The 19777-nt window shown below is 39.8% G+C and overlaps 1 protein-coding gene across 1 annotated transcript in view; it reads right to left on the reverse strand.

The window, feature by feature from the left end:
- Positions 1-19777, reverse strand: part of ascc3 (activating signal cointegrator 1 complex subunit 3) — a 257950-nt gene that overhangs the window by 42338 nt on the left and 195835 nt on the right. Inside the window, exons 29-32 of the mRNA XM_033639918.2 lie at positions 14164-14284; positions 10909-11051; positions 1512-1649; positions 851-971 (exon numbers count right to left, since the gene is read on the reverse strand). Coding sequence (XP_033495809.2) covers positions 851-971; positions 1512-1649; positions 10909-11051; positions 14164-14284 — 523 coding nt within the window. The remainder of the gene's footprint in view (positions 1-850; positions 972-1511; positions 1650-10908; positions 11052-14163; positions 14285-19777) is intronic.

Consider the following 19777-nt stretch of genomic DNA (forward strand, 5'->3'; position numbering starts at 1 on the left):
AGTAGATAGTAAAATGAAGCTCCAGGATCAGGTTAACATCCAAAAACTGCAAACTCTAATGTTTTGTTGTCAAAACATTCACTATGCTAATGGTAACTCTGCTCTCTGTACTGACAGTCTACTTTGCAGTGGAAGTTTCAAGTTTCTTTGCTGGTGTTGTGTTGAAGTCTGTTCCCTCGTCCATAAGTGTTTCCCATATTAGACAGTGATTGGCCTTTATATAATAACAGATAACATAAGATAAGCCAAAACTTTATTATCCCAAGAAAAACTGCTGTGCAGCAGCTGTAATACAATGTGGGAAGAGTGCAAATACAAACAGTGCAAATATAAAAAAAATCTAATATAACATTAAGGTTACAGTAAATAATTAACTACATACAATGCCAAACTTGGTGAACATTATGGATCCTATCACTATAAACAGTCTAGGTTGGTTTGCATGTAGATATGTATGTACAGTATCAGATCTGAGGTATGGGTAGAGTAAGGGCTCATTAATGCTCAGCATTAGAGTTGGAGATGGACGGAGCCTTCCGTTTGTACTCTGCTTTCATTTCATCTGTATTTGTACATGTTTCCTGAAAGCTCATGTATACAGACAAAATAATTCTCCATCCTGTTTATAGGTACAATATCACAACCTGTGATATGTGGATGTATCTGTGTCATCATAAAGGAAGCATGGAAGTATGAAGGCAGTGACGTTTATAACATTTAAAACGGACATATCTATTTTCGTACATAACGGGAGTATTAATGAGCCCTAAGTGCATGGAGAATTTTCATGATTATGTTCATGATATTGCCCATTATGTCTTGCGAGGCAGCCATAAGGAAGACTGTGTACCTGTGATGGGGTAGTCCACGTAGCGTCTGGATTTGCCATCATAGTATTCAGTTCCCTTAACAACCACCAGGTGAGCAGGGAAGTTCACCCCCCAGGCCAGAGTACTTGTGGCAATCAGAACCTGAGTTAAAACACGAGAAGGCATTGGAATGATACAACTTAGGAGGAAACCTTACACAAATTAAGTAAAGAAAAAAAATACAAGAAATGAAATTTGTACTGAATGAAAATATGCTGCAAAAATATTCTAGTAGGAGTAATGTCAGTGTAGAGGAAAACATGGTAATATGGGTAATTTGGTAATGTAGACGCAGTGTATCTATCACATCCATAATAGTTTGATTGATCATTAATCAATCATACATACATTATAGTACAGCATAGTGTGAATGTTACTGTCTGTATAAGGCATCATCTTCCCCCCCTTGAGGGAAATGCAAATATTTTAGGCAGATACAACAGATTTCACTTTTTCTTTTTTTTTTTAGACCAAGGACAGTGTGTTTAAAATGAGCTTTAAGATGACAACCAGTACAGCATTGATTATTTCTAATATAATATCATCAATCAAGAAGCACAACATTTGTAACAACGTTATCATTGTTGTCAAGAGGTAAGTCCAGTAGTCAGTATAGGTGTGGTGTACAGTGTGGAGTCATACCTGGATCTTACAGTTGACAAACAGCTCCTCCACAGTCTTTCTGTCTCTCTCATGCAAGCCTGCGTGATGCATGCCGATCCCAAAGGCGAGTGTCAGCTTCAGGTTGGAATCCCTCACTGTGGCAATGATATCCTCTATCTGTAGACAAGCCAGAGCACAGACAATGATAGACTGAGGACAGATGCAAATCCATTTACACACTGACCATGAGGTGTCATATACAATGACACAGCTGAGGGCTGACCTGACAAACCATGACACTATAAATATGTATAAAATCCATCAAGACTGGCCCACACAGCAACCTCCAGGGCTGAAAAGTTTAGCCAACGCTAAAGTGCCAAAAACTGCAATTCCTTAAATGGCCACTTGAGGCTGGCTCCAAGAGCAAGTCAAATCCCATAGACCCCCATGTTAAAATGACCAACCTTACAACAGCAATAAACATGTTTACAGCCTTGTACAAAAAAACAGTTTTGGTCTCTATAGCCAATATCCCTGTTCATGACAACTGAACAGTGGTAAATCTTTACATAACTCACCTGTTAAAATGTTATTAAGTCTTAAAGTTATGTACAATTAAGGGTCTGGTCACCTTGAGTGACAGGTGGGTGCCATCCATTGACAAGTCACTACAACATCAGCAGTGTTGGTTAGATAATGGCACCCTGACTGTCTACAGCGCGGACGAGCTAAAGTTAACTTGTACTAATTCATCTTCACAAAAGAAAGCGGTTGCAAGCTTGTTTTAATTTAACATGGTGTAACTGCAGATATACAGGCGTAGCATATGAGCATAGCTGTAGTTTTTGCAACATCAGTGTGTTTTCAGTTAATGAAAGTTAATTGTAATGTTTGGAAAGCTTAAATCTACACTATGATGGGGAAGTGTTGATAAATTCAATAGAGTGAGCAGCACAAGCAGAGCTTGGGAGTCCGCCATTGTTGTTGGTATAGTCGACTTTCTCGCACATGTCTAGTGACTGGAAGCGTCATCCGCATGTGCGAAAAGTCTCCATTTTCAGAGGAACTGCATATTGCAAGTTTAAATGAAAATGGAGACGGTGCCGTTTCTAAAAAAATTGCACTCTGTAACCCGTTCTCAAAATGTTGCATTTTCAGGCACCCAAAATACCCCTGTCGTGTAAACCATCAGCCAAATCGCAACTAAAGTTTACTGTTTTCAGTTGAAATCATTGTCATATAAACGGGACCCAAATCTGGATTACATGATGTAATCTGATTTCAGAGTAATTTTATTATTTTAAACAACCCATTGTTGGGATTTGATCCCGTAGCTGAAATTCAATCAGATTACTTTTGAACAACTGGGAACTGTAGACATACAGTAGATGTAGAATATAAAGAATCACGAAAAGCCAGGAACAACCCCCCCCCCCCATCTTGTCTTGTATTGTGCAGATCTAATGTCTTCCAGCCAACACAAACAGTTTTCTGGGTTGAAAGGAAGAAAACAAAGTATAACCTGTGCTTTGCCAGAGTAAACAGAGCCAGAGCCAGCAGAGCAGAACTGCAGGAGTAAACAGAGACGAACACAACAGTTGGCTTCTGTCCTCGTTATTTGTGTTCTTTATATAAAAATATACATAAATAAATAAATAAATATAATTTAAAGATAAAGAATGAAAAAAAAATTAAAGACAAATTTTCAGTGAGATAGCCTACGTACCAGTAAAATGAAGAAAATGCAGTTAATACTGGATTACTCTATCATACACACAAAATCACAGAAAATCTGTGTTTTTAATCTTCATTTTTTTGTTGATTGTTTTTTCTAACAGACGTTCAGAAGAGAATCCACATTAAACAAACAAAAAAAAAAAAAATACCCTCCCTTCAAAAATTGGACATGACTCATTAGAATCAATTATTTAAACATATAACACATCTACATCTTTCAAACATTCCAACTAATCCACTGAAAAATACAATACAAGGTAATAAGTAAGAGAATGGAAGAGGATAGTGAAAATGCAGCCCTGAGAGAAGAGAGCCGGGGGTTTGGGGCAGCAGCAGAGGAAGAAAGAGCTGTCAGGTCGGAGAGGGGATTTGGGGCAGTGGGTGACCCCCGGTGAGAGTTAAGCAGCTATCGCCAGTAGCCTGTCAGTCAAACAGCAGGGAGCTGAGCTGCTACACAGGCCAGCGCAGAGAAGCAGCAGGCGGCAGCATATGTCAGCGGAACACACACAGAGGCCGGGGACGCTGTGCACACACATATAGAAACTGGGCCTGTGTTATAAGACAGCACATATTTGCACTGAGACAGTATATCTACAGGGTTCAGGAAAGCAAATTCAGGACGTAACGGTTTCTTATGTATCATTCTAAAACTTGAATATACCATAGTTGAATGAATAATGCTACTCCATGTATACTTATGGTAAACAGAGAAGGTGATGATTGAAATGATTGTCAGGAAGTGATTTTTCCAGAAGCTTTTTGCTGTTTCTGCCAAATTATAGCAAAGATTAGGAATAATTTCCTCTGGATGATCACTCCCTCCACCTATATGGAGCTATAAAACAATGAGCCTTTGTATCACACAGTAATACATAAGATTTATAACCCAGTGACACACAACTGAATGCTTTGTAATGCTTAGCCGTTTTGTTTATTTATGGAAATTACATTATTGTCTCAAAAATACTGATTAAACATTCCAGATCTCCATGTAGCACATCTTCTTGGTCATCCACTTAACTTAAAGGGATAGTGCACCCAAAAATGAAAATTCAGCCATTATCTACTCACCCATATGCCAATGGAGGCTCAGGTGAAGTTTTAGAGTCCTCACAACACTTGCGGAGATCCAAGGGGAGAGGGGGTAACGTTAGCAACACAGCTCCACCTAATGGAGGCTTATGGCGACCCAGATTCAACCGTACAAAACACATAACTGAAACCACAAAAAGTACATGTGAACGCAGTGCACAGAGAGGCAGTTAGAGCTACAGGCTACAGTGAGGCTATAAAAAGAGTTCAAATGACTTTTTTCTTAACAACTTATTATGTCGGGGCTTCAGGACACTTGGATCACTACGGACGAGCAGTATGGAGATATTCTGTGGATTCAAGTATGTGTTCTTGGACGTTTGAATCTGGGGCGCTGTAGGCCTCCATTAGGTGGAGTTGTGTTGCTACCCCCTCTCCCCTTAGATCTCCGCAAGTGTTGTGAGGACTCAGAAACTTCACCTGAGCCTCCATCAGCATATGGGTGAGTAGATAATGGCCGAATTTTCATTTTTGGGTGCACTATCCCTTTAAACTAACTTTAACTGAATTTAGACTGCTTGAACCACAGTTAATATAAATTACAAGTTCTGTGTGTCCACACCAAGAATGATAACTATCACAATAACTATAAATATATGCAGTTGCATGCCAATGTTTGGGCACCAGTGGTCAAAATTTTGTTTACTGTGAATAGTTAAGTAAGGTATGAAGTAAAAAGGGTATGAAGTTAGAGATGACACATGCGCTCAATATTTAAAGCTACAGTACTTTTTTAATTTCATTTCCTTCCAATTTCAAAATAACAAAGGAAAAGGACCTGAAGCAAAAGTCTTGGCTTCCTGCATGGTCAGTGCTTAGTAGCGCCCCCTTTGGCAAGTATCACAGCTTCTTAACACTTTTTGTATCCAGTTAAGAGTCTTCTTATTCTTGTTTGGGGATTTTTACCCATTCTTCCTGGAAAGGCTTCTAGCTCTGTGAGATTCTTGGGGTGTCTTGCATTTACTGCTCTACTGAGGTCTATCCACAGATTTTTAATGATGGTTAGGTCAGGGGACTGTGAGGGCCATGGCAAAACCTTCAGCTTGCACCTCTTGAGGGAGTCCATTGTGGATTTCGAGATGTTCTTAGGATCATTGTCTGGTTGTAGAAGCCATACTCTCTTCATCTTCAGTTTTTTTACAGATGCTGTGATCTTTGCTTCCAGAATTTGCTCGAATTTTACTGAATCCATTCTTCCCTCTACCTGTGAAATATTCCCTGTGCCACTGGCTGCAACACAAGCCCAAAACATGATCAACCCACCCCTGTGTTTAACAGTTGGACAGGTGTTCTTGTCATTAAAAATTCTGCACCCTTTTTATCTCCATACACACCTTTGCTCATTGCGTCCAAAAACTTCTATTTTAACTTCATCAGTCCACAGGACTTATTTGCAGAAGGCATCAGGCTTGTTTAGATGTTCCTCTGCAAACTTCTGACACTGAATTTTGTGGTGAGGACGTAGGAAAGGCTTTCTTCTGATGACTCTTCCATTTAGGTCATATTTGTACAGGTGTCACTGCACAACAGAACAGTGCATCACCAATCCAGAGTCTGCCAAATCTTCCTGCAGGTCTTTTGCAGTCAAACGAGCGTTTAGATTTGCCTTTCTAACAATCTTACAAGCAGCTCTCACTGAAAATGTTCTTCGTCTCCCAGACCTCAACTTGACCACCACAGTTCCTGTAACTTCCATTTTTTAATTAAATTATAAACTGAGGAAACAGCTCCCTGAAAATACTTTGCTATCTTCTTATAGCCCTCTCCTGCTTTGTGGGCATCAGTTACTTACGTTTTCAGAGTGCGAGCCCATGGGTGCTGACTGTTGGGACAAGGTTTCAGAAGCCTTATAGAGCTTTGAAAGTTGCATCACTTGACCTTTCCTAACAAAGACTGTGAACAAGCCATAGCCATAACAAGTTAATTAAGGTGGTAATGTCTTGGGGTGCCCAAACATTTGCATGGTGCTGCTTTTCTTTTCTTCACTCTAAAATTGTACAAAACAAAAACAATATGCTAATCTTGCATAAAATGTTGAAAAGCATGTTTCATCTTTAACTTCATGTCTTTTGGAGATCAGTTCATCTTCTACTTAACTATTCACAGTAAAATAAAATTGTGACCAGGGGTGCCCAATCCTTTGCACGCTAAAATCGTTGTGACACAAGTGGATGTCAGAGTCCTCACCGCAACTTCAAGGATGACGACAGCGGCAAACAATAAAGTTCTGATCACTTTCACAGTGATTTGATGACTTATATAAATAATCAAAATCCATCTGAATTTACAGGGCGTATGCTGCCAACACAGCTGGAGCGTGCAGCGTGTGCTTAGTGCCAGGACCTGATTTTTCCTCCAAACATAGCGCAAATTCTTGACCCGAATCATCAGAAAATTGGCAAAAGAAAATTCAGATTTATGTGCTTTTCCATCCACTGCTGTTATGCAAATACTGGCAGCTGGGTCATCAAGTTACGCAGGACGTGAAGCTAATCTCCACTAAGGGACCATCATACCACTGCAGAAAAAGAGCACCAGTCAAACCTCAAATGGAGAAACAATGCATGTATGATTAATAATGGAAAGCAGACTGGACAATAGAAATAGGGAGTTTTGAACAACTTATATTCCAGTTCTGTTCTCGGAAGAGATTTGGTTAACAGCCCTTTGTGCGAACATGAAGATGTTAAAAGCCTCTAGTGATGATGTAGAGAGCTTGTAGAACCCTGTGCAATGATGGTACACCCTGACTCCACATCATGATTTATTTGCCAAATTTGTATCCACTGCACTTGGTCACATTTACCTTTCATTAATACACTTGTCCGCCTCCTCAAAGTGTAATAACTGCAATTTCTGAGACTTTTTTATTTTTTTCATTTTTGGTGTTTCCAGTCAGGGTTTTTTTTGTTTTATGTGCAATTTGAAAATTCTCACAAAGAAAGTCTATAATTCTGTGTGCCAAATTGACATTTTGGCTGGTAGATGGCACAACATTCCTTGGATTGTACAAAATAGAATGGGTTCATCCTTTCGTGAGCATGAATATCTCTGAAAATGTTCATGTCAAAGTGATCGTTAGGTTTGATATTTCTTTAGTACCAGTGACAAACCTGTCTACATGGTGAAGTTATAGGAACGGTCACCAGGTCACCACCATAATAAAAAATGGAAACAATATCTAATCAGATTGTCCCGCCACTGACCAAAATGTTTGACGCAGAGACAGATTAACCAACCAACACATTTTTAGACATGTATATATACTAGAAAGTGGCAGGCTGTCACTGGCCTGTCAGGAGTCCGTAGAGTCCAATGGATTAGTTACTGTCCGGGTCACACACCAACAAAGTAGTTCATTCACCATTAGATTTTAGTTTGCATACAACTCTGTGCTCTGCAATATATTTATCTTGGAATACCTGTTTAATATAACAATGACATACAAGATGGCCAGACTAACATGACAGTCCCATAACATATAAGTATGTCTTCTTGGTTCAAGTGCCATTTGGTGCAGGTAAATACTTTTTTGTATACTCATTCCTATGTAAATCAAAATGTGCATTATTTGTTTCCATCACATCAGAGGACATAAAAAGTTGAACTGTATAAAATGAAACTTGCTTAACTCTCTGGCGTCACACTGCTGGGCGCCTTTTGAGTCTGAGGGTGCTTTCACAACTAACCTCTTTGGCTCAGTTAAAATGATGTCAGGTCTGTTTCCGAGGTTAGTACAATTTGTTTGGGCTGGTGTGAAAGCTGTCAATCGAACCCTGGTGTGGACCAAACAACCACACCAAGACCACTTGAAATGGTGGGTCTCGGTCCGCTTCAGTATGGACTCTGGTGCGGTTTCTTTGTGGTGTGAAAGAAAACCAAACAGGATTTTATGATAGCAGAGATGTGATTTTAGCAACAGCTAAACAATAATAATCCATTTGCTGATTGTGAAATCTATCTGCAATCTTATAATTGATCCTGATAAAGGCTGCGTATATCCCATAATCTATTTATGCAAATGCAGACATTTAACCATGGTAACACATATGCACGTCAGTGAAGGTATTTCTGTTAAAACTGACATCATTGCATCTGACTTTGTGTACTTTGTCTGTTCATTAAGTCCATTAAAAAGTGTGTGACAGTGATCCCACAGTATTTAGCCCCGAATCATTACTGTACAAGACGTCTTCTTTTCATCCTGTCTCTATGTTAATCATAACATGCCATTGATTTTTACTCTAATAATATCCTACCACTGCTTACAATCAGTTATTTCTCTGTGAGCTCTTTGTAACACCAAAAAAGTGACACCAGAATTTAATTTCCCCACGTGGGTCCTGATGATGCAAGATGACAAAGGCTTAAACTGTCCAATCAAGGAGTTACCTGTCAGTTGGTCCTCTTCCCTCTTGTGCGACCAAATGAACCCAACTACAGGTATTAAAGGTCATTCTACAATGACTGACATTCTGTCGCTCCTCCAGTCTTTTGACTAAGTATGTGTGGATCGGAGGTGAGGCACTCTTGCTAACTGGGCAAATACACTGCCTGGCCAAAAAAAAAGTCGCCACCTGGATTTAACTAAGCAAATAGGTGTTGGATAATTGGATAATTACTGCATGGGCGATTATCTTTCAGCTGGCAACATGTTATTTAACCCCAACTGGTGCAATGAGTTGCTTCTCATTTCCTAAACAACCATGTCGAAAGACACATCCCGTGGTCGTGGAAAAGATGTTAGTCTGTTTGAGAAGGGTCAAATCATTGGCATGCATCAAGCAGAGAAAACATCTAAGGAGATTGCAGAAACTACTAAAATTGGGTTAAGAACTGTCCAACGCATTATTAAAAACTGGAAGGATAGTGGGGACCCATCGTCTTCGAGGAAGAAATGTGGCCGGAAAAAAATCCTCAATGATCGTGATCGGCGATCACTTAAACGTTTGGTGAGATCAAATCGAAGAAAAACAACAACAGCAACAATCAGGGCTATGTTTAATAGTGAAAGTAAGAGCATTTCCACACGCACAATGCGAAGGGAACTCAAGGGATTGGGACTGAACAGCTGTGTAGCCTTAAGAAAACCACTAATCAGTGAGGCTAACTGGAAAAAAAGGCTTCAATTTGCTAGGGAGCATAAAGATTGGACTCTGGAGCAATGGAAGAAGGTCATGTGGTCTGATGAGTCCAGATTTACCCTGTTCCAGAGTGATGGGCGCATCAGGGTAAGAAGAGAGGCAGATGAAGTGATGCACCCATCATGCCTAGTGCCTACTGTACAAGCCTGTGGGGGCAGTGTTATGATCTGGGGTTGCTGCAGTTGGTCAGGTCTAGGTTCAGCAACAGTATGTGCTCAAAGAATGAGGTCAGCTGACTACCTGAATATACTGAATGACCAGGTTATTCCATCAATGGATTTTTTCTTCCCTGATGGCACGGGCATATTCCAAGATGACAATGCCAGGATTCATCGGGCTCAAATTGTGAAAGACTGGTTCAGGGAGCATGAGACATCATTTTCACACATGGACTGGCCACCACAGAGTCCAGACCTTAACCCCATTGAGAATCTTTGGGATGTGCTGGAGAAGGCTTTGCGCAGCGGTCAGACTCTACCATCATCAATGCAAGATCTTGGTGAAAAATTAATGCAACACTGGATGGAAATAAATCTTGTGACATTGCAGAAGCTTATCGAAACAATGCCACAGCGAATGCGTGCCGTAATCAAAGCTAAAGGCGGTCCAACGAAATATTAGAGTGTATGACCTTTTTTTTTGGTGGTGACTTTTTTTTTGGCCAGGCAGTGTATAAAATAACACAGCAATGGCAGACAACAATAAATATTAAATGTAGACTATACAATTGCGGTATATGAAAATCCCCCCCCCCCCCCCCCCCCCGTAACACTGTTAGACATGCACGTCGAGGTAATTACAGGCCTGGATATCTGAGTGTTGTAATAATATTAGCATACTTTTCAAATGCTAACCCAGAGGAGTCATTTGCTCCCATCTTGAACTGATCCTAAGGTATGCAAAGACAATATAATGGAGGATGACACAGGCTTTTCCGGCACAAGTTGGGTTGAATTCCATCTGTAATTACACTTAAACCGGCACTTACACAGAGAACTGGAGCATCAGCACAATTCAGCCGGAGGGGGAGGGAAAGCAAAAGAAAAGGGGATCCATCGAGATACACATTAGAAGTGAAGGAAGTGCATAACGACGACAGGCATCTGCTAATATCTGCACTAAATGTGTCAGTTCTCTACACTCATGGCTAAAGCGGAGTGCCTGAGTCTGATGTTGTTTAGCACAGAGCTTAATACCTGACTACAGTACATTAACTACATGTGAAAGGGCAAAGTCTAGCTCTCAGTACTGACCCACTTGATGCTTATTGGTTTACCACACTTTAAATCTACTGTCTTTGTTTTTTTGGAGGAACTACAGTGATGCACGGCTCTGGGTGACTTATTTTCAATACTGTGCCTGAACGCATCCTGTATAGTGTCAGACAGACAACCGAATCTGCTGCTCTGCTAACATCCTGCTCGCACTCTGCCTCCTGTGTACACACAGTGTTAGCGTACCTCTCTCTCGTCCTGATGCAGCCACTGTTTGGGGTTGTCCTCTGTGGCCAGGTAGGCGATAAGGTCCAGGGCGGTCAGTCGTGTTTGCCGTCGTGATGAGACAAAAATTAGCACTGGCTTGGCTGGGGAGTGGCTGCGTATCGCTGTAGAGAAAATGTTTAAAAGTTTCACATATTGTTTATTGATTACTTGTTACTGCTCCAGTAATGGTTTTGGAATTATTTTGGGTTCTAAGTGTTACAAATTGCCTCTTCTTGTGGGAAATTTAAAGCTACAGTTAGCAACTTTTATGCTGATATCTTCGTCATATTTGCTGAAACTGTCACTACTCCACACAGTGGTAGATGAGGCAATCTGTGAAAAAAATCATGTTCCTCGGTTGCTCTGGCTGGCGGACAGTGCTTTGTTTTGGTTCAACTGTTTCAAACATTGCAGTCGATTCACAAACTTTCTCATCTTACAGCTGAACAGTACATTAAAATATGTTTCTGACAACATCTGAGATGAGAAATTGTCAGTGCACTGACAGAGTCTTGATTCATATTTGATCAGCACTTCCTAGTTTGACAGTTGGATTGCAGTTCACGAGCAGTGATCGACTCCTCAGCCCTGATTGATTGGTTGTTTTTGTTAACCGTCGATGGATTCTTGCAGTTACCATCAGAAGCATTATGAGGAGGCAGAGGAACATTATTTTTCCCAAGACTATCTGTCTCATGTTCTTCTATGTGGATAGAGTGACAGTTTCAACCAATATGACAGAAGTTTTTTTTTTTTTTTTTTTTTAAAGAAAAGTTACTAACTACAGCTTTAAAGGACAAGGCTGGTGTTATTGGATATATGTTTTTCTTTTTGTCAACAAATCCTGTGAAAAGACTCGCACCGACAATCTGTGAGTCTGACTCCCAAATCTTTCTGACTTCCCTCTGTGGTACTTACCTCCAAACCCATTTATTCCTTGATTTAGTCAACAAAAGCTGAAAAGTGCTTGTGTTTGAATCCAATGCAGTATTGACTCAAATTAAGAAAACCTGAACATGTGGAAAGTGGGGTTTAACAATAAATAAATTTGGATTCCTGGGGCCTCATTATAAAAAAATAACCTACCTTGTTCTATTTTAAGTTTCTAAGTTAGAAAATTCTATCTTTCTATCACAGAAGCACTTCCTAGACTCATGGTCGTGTCCTACTCTATCGCACCTTATTTTAAGAAATCCTAATTTTAACAATAAATTTGATTCTTCAAATGGCACTCGTCCTGTCATACCTGTATCTGTGTTTAGAGTGTACTCAGACTGCCTGCATCTTTGATTAGAATGTACCGTTAGGCTACCATCCATATCAACAGCCTTCACTTGTTGCTGGTCAGCTAGCTTGCTCTCATGGACAAAAAAAAAGACAGGTGTTTCATTTTAGCTACAAGGAGTTGGAGGCACTAATTGTGCTAATGGAGGACACTGATCAAATTCTAAAATAAATGTTATGGTAGCCGTTCAATCATATTTCAGTGAGACCAAAATAATAAAAAAAGAAAACAGAAGTTAGACTTGTGCTTTGCTTTGTGTTGAATAAGTCATAACCAAACTAGAACTACAGCCTCACGGTTGTATGCCTCTATGAACCAGTCAAGTTGCAGTTATAGTTTTCATCCATGTCTATCCAGACTGACACGTAGCCATGGCAGAAGACAATGCTTCAAATATGGATGTTGCTGCAAAGAAGCTACAAATTTGAAAACATAGATGCTTCACACACATCTTCCAAAGACCATCAATATATTCAGCACAGTTTCAAGATGGCATCCAAGATTAGAGTCTCTTATTCTACATCTGACTGAATGTCAGAGTTTGAGTTATGACATTGAGTACTGGTCAGAAAAGTGTTTTTGCAGAACTAAAACTTCATTTTATCCTATTAGACATTTTTGCAAAATGTTGTCATAATTACTGTATGAGTTCTTAAATTATGGACAAAAAATATTTTGTGAGGTCACTGTGACCATGACCACACGAATCTAATCTGTTTATCTTTAATGAATGAATTTTTCATATACCGCAATACCGGTGAATAACCCAAACAATGTCCAGAACGTGCACGGAAGGAAAGTGTTTCAGCAGGGACCCATTTCACCACTGCACACCACAGGTGTGCTAGAGCCGGCTAGAGTGAGATCATAGAGAAAAGTTTAGAGGCGAGAATGGCTGCCAGAGAGAGTCCTGAAAGCGAAGCAACCGTACACGTTGACCCAGAAGAACTCATACCAAAAAGAGCGGTGTTTCCCCTATATGCAACTAGCAGCAGTGCACTGCCGTTTACAATTCTCCTCTGCTCTCTGTATCGCGCACGGCGGAGTTTCGCCCCGATGCACGCACACACGCACGCACACACACACACACACACACACACACACACACACACACACACACACAGGTGAGCACACTAGAGCACGGCTCGGGCCGCATTTTCCTGACCGAAGCCGACCCGATTCTGAGACAATTATAACCGAGCACGGCACTAATGGAGCAGAGTCTGTGTTGCATTCAGGCGTTGTGACGTAAATAACAAATTCCAGCACTTGAATAGGTCATAGCACAACACAGCAATATGTTAAGTGGGCCGAACCCGAGCAAAATACCGTCAAATACCGTGAAACCGATATGATTTAAAAAAAAAAAAAAAAAAAAAAAAAAAAAAAAAAAAAACGTGATAAGGAAATTTTGTCATACCGCCCAGCCCTAGCGCCCATAAGAATAAGATGGACACGAAGGTCACAGTGACCTTGACCTTTGACTTCCCAAATCTAATCAGTTCATCTTCAAGTCCAAATGGACTGTGTCACAGCTGAAGTATTGCCGGTGCAAAGGCACAAAAATACCAAGAACACAATATATTTCGGTGTTCATTAGTTCTCCATCTTCATTGTCACTGTGCAGACCTATCAACACTGCTGCTGACAGTTATTATGAATTTAGGACTGGGTCTACGCCACCTTACCATAAGAAATCCTTAAGTTATTACTGTTATGTAATAGCCAAATTCCTATCCTGAGATAAGATAGGATTTTATGTTTCTGAAATATCAAAAATCCTACATGTTTTAACGATTCAATTTCCCTTTTAAAAAAGTTCAAATAATGCAACAGTAACTTAACCTACAGCCAGCTGCATCAACAGTCACCAACAAATCAAATTTGCACATGTAAAAATATGCATAAAGCATGTGTCAATATGTATAAATGGGAATATGGAGCTGTACCTTGGAAGGTAGGCTTGTTCATGCTGGCCATGCGGGGGCAGTAGTGTTGTCCTGGGAAACCATGGATGTGAACTTCCAGCGGTACAGGACGAACAGACGGACGGAAGTTAAACAAACCCACCTGTTACACAGAGGAGAGGGGAGGAGGAGGGAAGAGGGAAAAAAGAGAAGAGATTTAATGTGAGCAGCTGGCAACATGAAGCTCCATCTGGCAGTAATGTAAACTGTCTGTCACTGTCACTGAGGCCCAGAGCAGCAGGCCACTGCTGGACTCTGCTGTGGTGTGTTTAACCTTTGATGTGTCTGCTGCGTTGATTTGTGTGATGAGGCGATACGGTGCAGTTTGTGAACAGAACTGAATTCAAAGTGCGTTACAGGATGTTGCACAGAGTATTGTGCAGTGTCTGATGTGTATTGTGCTGAGGGCTGCTGCATGTCTACAGACATCTTAAAAGCCTGGTTAATGGACTGGGCAGCAGCTCAGTCCGAACGCCAGCCAGCCAGTCAGATATATGGATGGCAGGCAGCCAATCTGCTTTCTAACACTGTCTCTCTACAGCTCTGGCAACAGAGCAAAAGACAAGCTACAGTATTATGAAATGTATCTGTGATGATGAATCCCTACAGGTGACTAGAATTTCATGACATACGGATCAGAAGCAATGACCCTAAAGAGAAAAAAATAAACACTGTAATGTTAGAAGTTCAGGTTGAGGATATGTTGCTATAGTAAATGTGTGAGTTATTAATGTCTAATGTTCTTAATTTTGGTGTACTTAATATTTCTTTTAACCTTTTTTGGATCTGCGCTGGTGATAGCTGTGACCAGAGGCATTATGTTTTCGGGTTGTTTTTTTGTTGGTCCCATTCTTGTGAACACGGTATCTCAAGAATGTTTTGAGGGAATTTCTTCTAAGTGGCACAAATGTCCACTCGAGTCCAAATGTGGACTTACCAATGATCTGAACAGATTTTGGTGGTCAAAGGTCAAGGTCACTGTGACCTTGCAACTATGTCATTTTTGTGAACGTGGTATCTCAAGAACACCTTGAGAGAATCTCTTCAAATTTGATGCAAACTTCCACTTGGATTCAACAATGAATTGATTAGAATTTTATGGTCAAAGGTCAAGGTCACTGTTACCTTGCGTCTGTCTCATTTTCTTGAAAAGAACAGCTCAAAAAGACCATGAGGGAATCTCTTTAAATTTGGCACAAACGTTCACTTGGAATCAAGGATGGGCTCATTAGAATTTGGTGGTCAAGGCCAAGGTTACTTTGACCTCACAAAACATGTTTTTGGACATAACTCAAAAATGCATATGCTATTATGCCAAAAAAATTCATACAAATTTTTAACAAGATGAAATGATGAAGTGATGACATTTTATATCCAAAAGGTCAAAGGTCAACTTCACTGTGACATCATAATGTTTTCTGGCCATTATTCAATGTCATATCTAGGGTTGCCACATGTTATAGTTTTCCCAGGATTTCTCTCTTTTTTGAGCGACTGTCCTGGAAAATTTCCCAGGACACAAATTGTCTCGTTTTTTTGTGAAAATATTCTTCTAATTTAAAATAAAACCAGATTCCTCTACTGCTACTCTGTTTTTTCCTTTTTACATTTAGACATCCAATCCTGTGTCTGTAAACAGGTAAAAATGAACAGTGATGATTGGCCATATGCCTATTTCTTTATACAGGCAGCAGACATACAAAAGTTTACCTTATCACCTAGCAACTGCTGCACGGGCTGTCACTGTCTCAGGTAGGCTGTCCGGTCATTTCACATTATTTTGAGTTGTTAGTACGCTACTGTACTCCTCTGCATACTGGGGGATCTTTATACTTCATAACTGACACAATGGAATGCAGAGATTATTTTATTTTGAAAGTCCCTGTCCAGATGTCGCAGTTAGGCTACTGTTTTGTCTCGTGCTGCTGTTGGGATGATTAAGATGTCTAACGTCAGTTTTGATAAATCACAATGTGCATCAAAAGCCTGGATTGCTCTGAAACCACATTACAAAAACAGTTTGTAGGTTTCTGTTAGTTTTCCGACTTTATGATCAGTAATCAATTATTTTTCAGCCAACAACGTACGCGGTTAGTGCATCTGTGTCCATGGCAACCAGTCTCTTTAACCCAATAAAGTCTGAATGGAGATAATGTTCTCCTGTTTTTGTCATGATGATGGTAAACACCCAGCATACTCATGTTACTCATACGTTAATAACCTTCCTTAAGACTTCAGTAAATGAACAGGTGTAGTTAGTCCCCTGTCATATTTCAGGAACAGAAGGCGAGACATTTGGTCAGGTACTGAATTGGTGACACTCATTTAAGATGTCCACCTTGAAACTGTGTTGATTGTATAGATCTTCTATGCTGCTGAGGGGAGGATGTGTGTGAAACATCCATGCATTAACAGACATGGATGCAAACTGTAAGTGCAACTTGTCTAGTGTGTGGAGGAATACAACTACAAGGCAGTCATTCTAGTTTCTTTATAGTTTTTCAAATAGCAGATATGAAATGAACTTAGACTACAAGCAACGTATTTCTATATATATGTGTATACTGCGGACTAAATTAAGAACAAAACTCTGCAAGTTCCCAAGCCCATGGAAATTAGAGCAATCACAATAAATGTTTAGATTAGTAAGTCTATTAATAAGCATGTTAATTAACCTCCTCCACAGCTGCAGCCTATCAGCCAAATGCCTACTGACAAATTAACTTTACTTTGCTCCCACAATCCCACATCACCACATACTGACAGTTTTGGGGCTATTTTATGCTCATCCACAAAACAAGACAGGCTTACATGGCTGTGTATGCACTTCACCACCTTTTGTTTGTCTACACCAAGATTTTCCATAACGCTTAGCTTTATCTAGAGCAGCCCTCGGAGACTGACAGGATTCTTATTGCTGGCTATCATCGAAGGTAAAACCTAAGTATTTGTAACTTTTGAAATATGACGAGAGAATTAAACCAACACGAAACACGACTCACCAAGCAAAGCTGCAGTGGATGTTTTTCTCATCATTCTAGCTATTGCCATCTGGCAACAGCTGGAATAATGATTTCATGAGCACTGCTGCTGTTTAACATATATTTAACATGTTTTAACTGGCATTTACTGTCTGGTTTTACACTGTGTTTGCTAGAATGCCAAAAGCAAATTTCCATTTCATGTAATGTAATGAACAATAGAGTTTGCTTATCTTATCTGCCAAAACAGGTTCTTACCAAAAATGTTGTTTAGAAACATATTTTAGTGCCCTGTTTGGCTGTAACAGTGAGAATCAATGAACAGGAAGTGGGCGCCATACTGTTTCCTGCAAAGTGAAAACAGAGGCTGAAAAAACTGAGATCAAATGTGAAACTAAGAAGCAATAATCAAATATAAACCAAGATTCTGTTACTGAGCTGTTAACTGAAACACAAGATCATTAGTTACCAGCTGGCAATTCACTGTGACAAACAGTTTGCACTATGTCACCTCATTGCAGGAGCATTCATTGGTTCAGTGCATGTACACTCTGGTAGATTTTCTACCTAATGAGCAAAAGGACATGCCACAATCCTTTTTCTCTATTTTCTCTGGTCATGTAGCACCAATTTCAAAAGTATTTGTGCCTTTCTACAACATAGACAATCTAGTTTTATGAAGAGATCATCTCTCCAGTAATGAAATACCTCTTAAAGCAGGAAAGAATCAGGGTAGAACAAAAAACAAAAGCAATTATCATTATCATCGTTAATTTTCAGAAAAACAGTCGTCCTTTCAAATTTAGGAACCTTTGAGTTTCTTAAAAACTTTCCTAAAGAGTTCATCATCAGAGAAAACTAGAATCACCACCCTGCTATTGTATGCCTCCACCCTGCAGGTAAGTTTCTCTTTCAGTTTACATCCATGTCTGTGAAAACATGGATGCTTCACACATATTGACCCCTAACAGCACAAATCTATACAATCAGCACCGTTTCAAGGTGGGCACTAAAAATCAGTGTCACTACTTAAATATCTGACCAAATATTTCCCCTTCTGTTCCTGAGATATGACACTGAATAATGGCCAGAAAAGTGTTTAATGCAGAGCAAGAAAAGTGTTTAATTCAGAATATTAAGATGTCACAGTGAAGTTGACCTTTGACCTTATGGATACAAAATGTCATTACTTCATTATTTTATCCTATTAGACATTTGTGTGAAGTTTTGTCATAATTAGCAAATGAATTATTGAGTTATGGCCAAAAACATGTTTTGTGAGGTCACGCTGACCTTGACCTTTACATGAAAACATGTTGACCAAAATTCTAATTAGTTCATCTTCAAGTCCAGGTGAATTTTTGTGCCAAATTAAAATACCTCAAGGTGTTCTTGAGATCTCACACTAACAAGAATGAGACAGACAAGTTCACACTGACCTTGACCTTTGACCTATGACCAACACAAACTGATCAGTCCATCGTTAAATCCAAGTGGACATTTGTGCTTAATTTGAAGAATTCCCTCAAGCTGTTCTTGAGATGTTACGTTAAGATGGATGCAAGGTCACAGTAACCTTGACTTTTGACCCTTGAACACCAAAATCTAAACACTTCACTTGAGTCCAACTGGACATTTTTGTTGCAAATTTGAAGGAATTCCCATCTAGGCATTCTCGACATGTGGCATTCATGAGAATGAGACAGACAAGGTCACAGTGACCTTGACCTTTGACCTATGGCCACCAACAACTAATCAGTTCAACGTAGGGTCCAAGTGGACATTTGTATCAAATTTGAAGAAATTCCCTTGAGGCATTCTTGAGATATCGTGTTCACAAGAATAGGACAGACATATGTACGTGTGGACAGGCATGCAACCCGTAAACATAATGCCTCTGGCCATGACTATTGCCAGCGTGGTGGCATTTAAGCAATTTTTAATATGAAGTGGACAGACTTTAGATATCAGATATTAGAAGAGTGAATATAGACGGCTTCAGTCCCATGATACTGGTCAGATCATAGGTACAGAGCACTCTTGGAACACGATAGCAATTACTTACATATGCAGCTTAGAATGAACAATAAAAAAAGACTAAAACAATAATCTGGTTTGAAGTATTTTTTTCACATTGGCAAACTGTCTGACTGCTGCTACATGAGCCTTCATGGAGGTGTGTAAACTATCAGTGTTGGCCTTCAGTATAAAAACATATCAGTCAAATCATTTCAATAAGTCCTCTCTGCTTCAGGCTGACAGGCAGGCTCATCCATCCCCATCACTGCAGTCATTCCTGATGATTACAACTTAAGCATGGCATCCAGACACAGACTGCAGACGATTACAGAGATAAACTTCAACATTAACTCCAGGCCAAAAGTATCTGTTTATCTTAATTGCTATTATTATATACATTCAATCAGATATGAAGAGGCAGTCAACAAATGAACCATAAAAATACAGACTTAGACAAAGACTGTGGTTTCTGGCTGGCTTCACTGCAGCGGTGTTCTTGGTACACAAAGCTGATCTCACTATTCCTCAAACAAGGGAGTTATGAACATGATCCCTCCATCTAACCATAGAGCGAGGAGACAGAGGGTAACAACAAT

The sequence above is a fragment of the Epinephelus lanceolatus genome, chromosome 10 (assembly GCF_041903045.1).
Source record: "Epinephelus lanceolatus isolate andai-2023 chromosome 10, ASM4190304v1, whole genome shotgun sequence".
Taxonomy (NCBI): Eukaryota; Metazoa; Chordata; class Actinopteri; order Perciformes; family Serranidae; genus Epinephelus; species Epinephelus lanceolatus.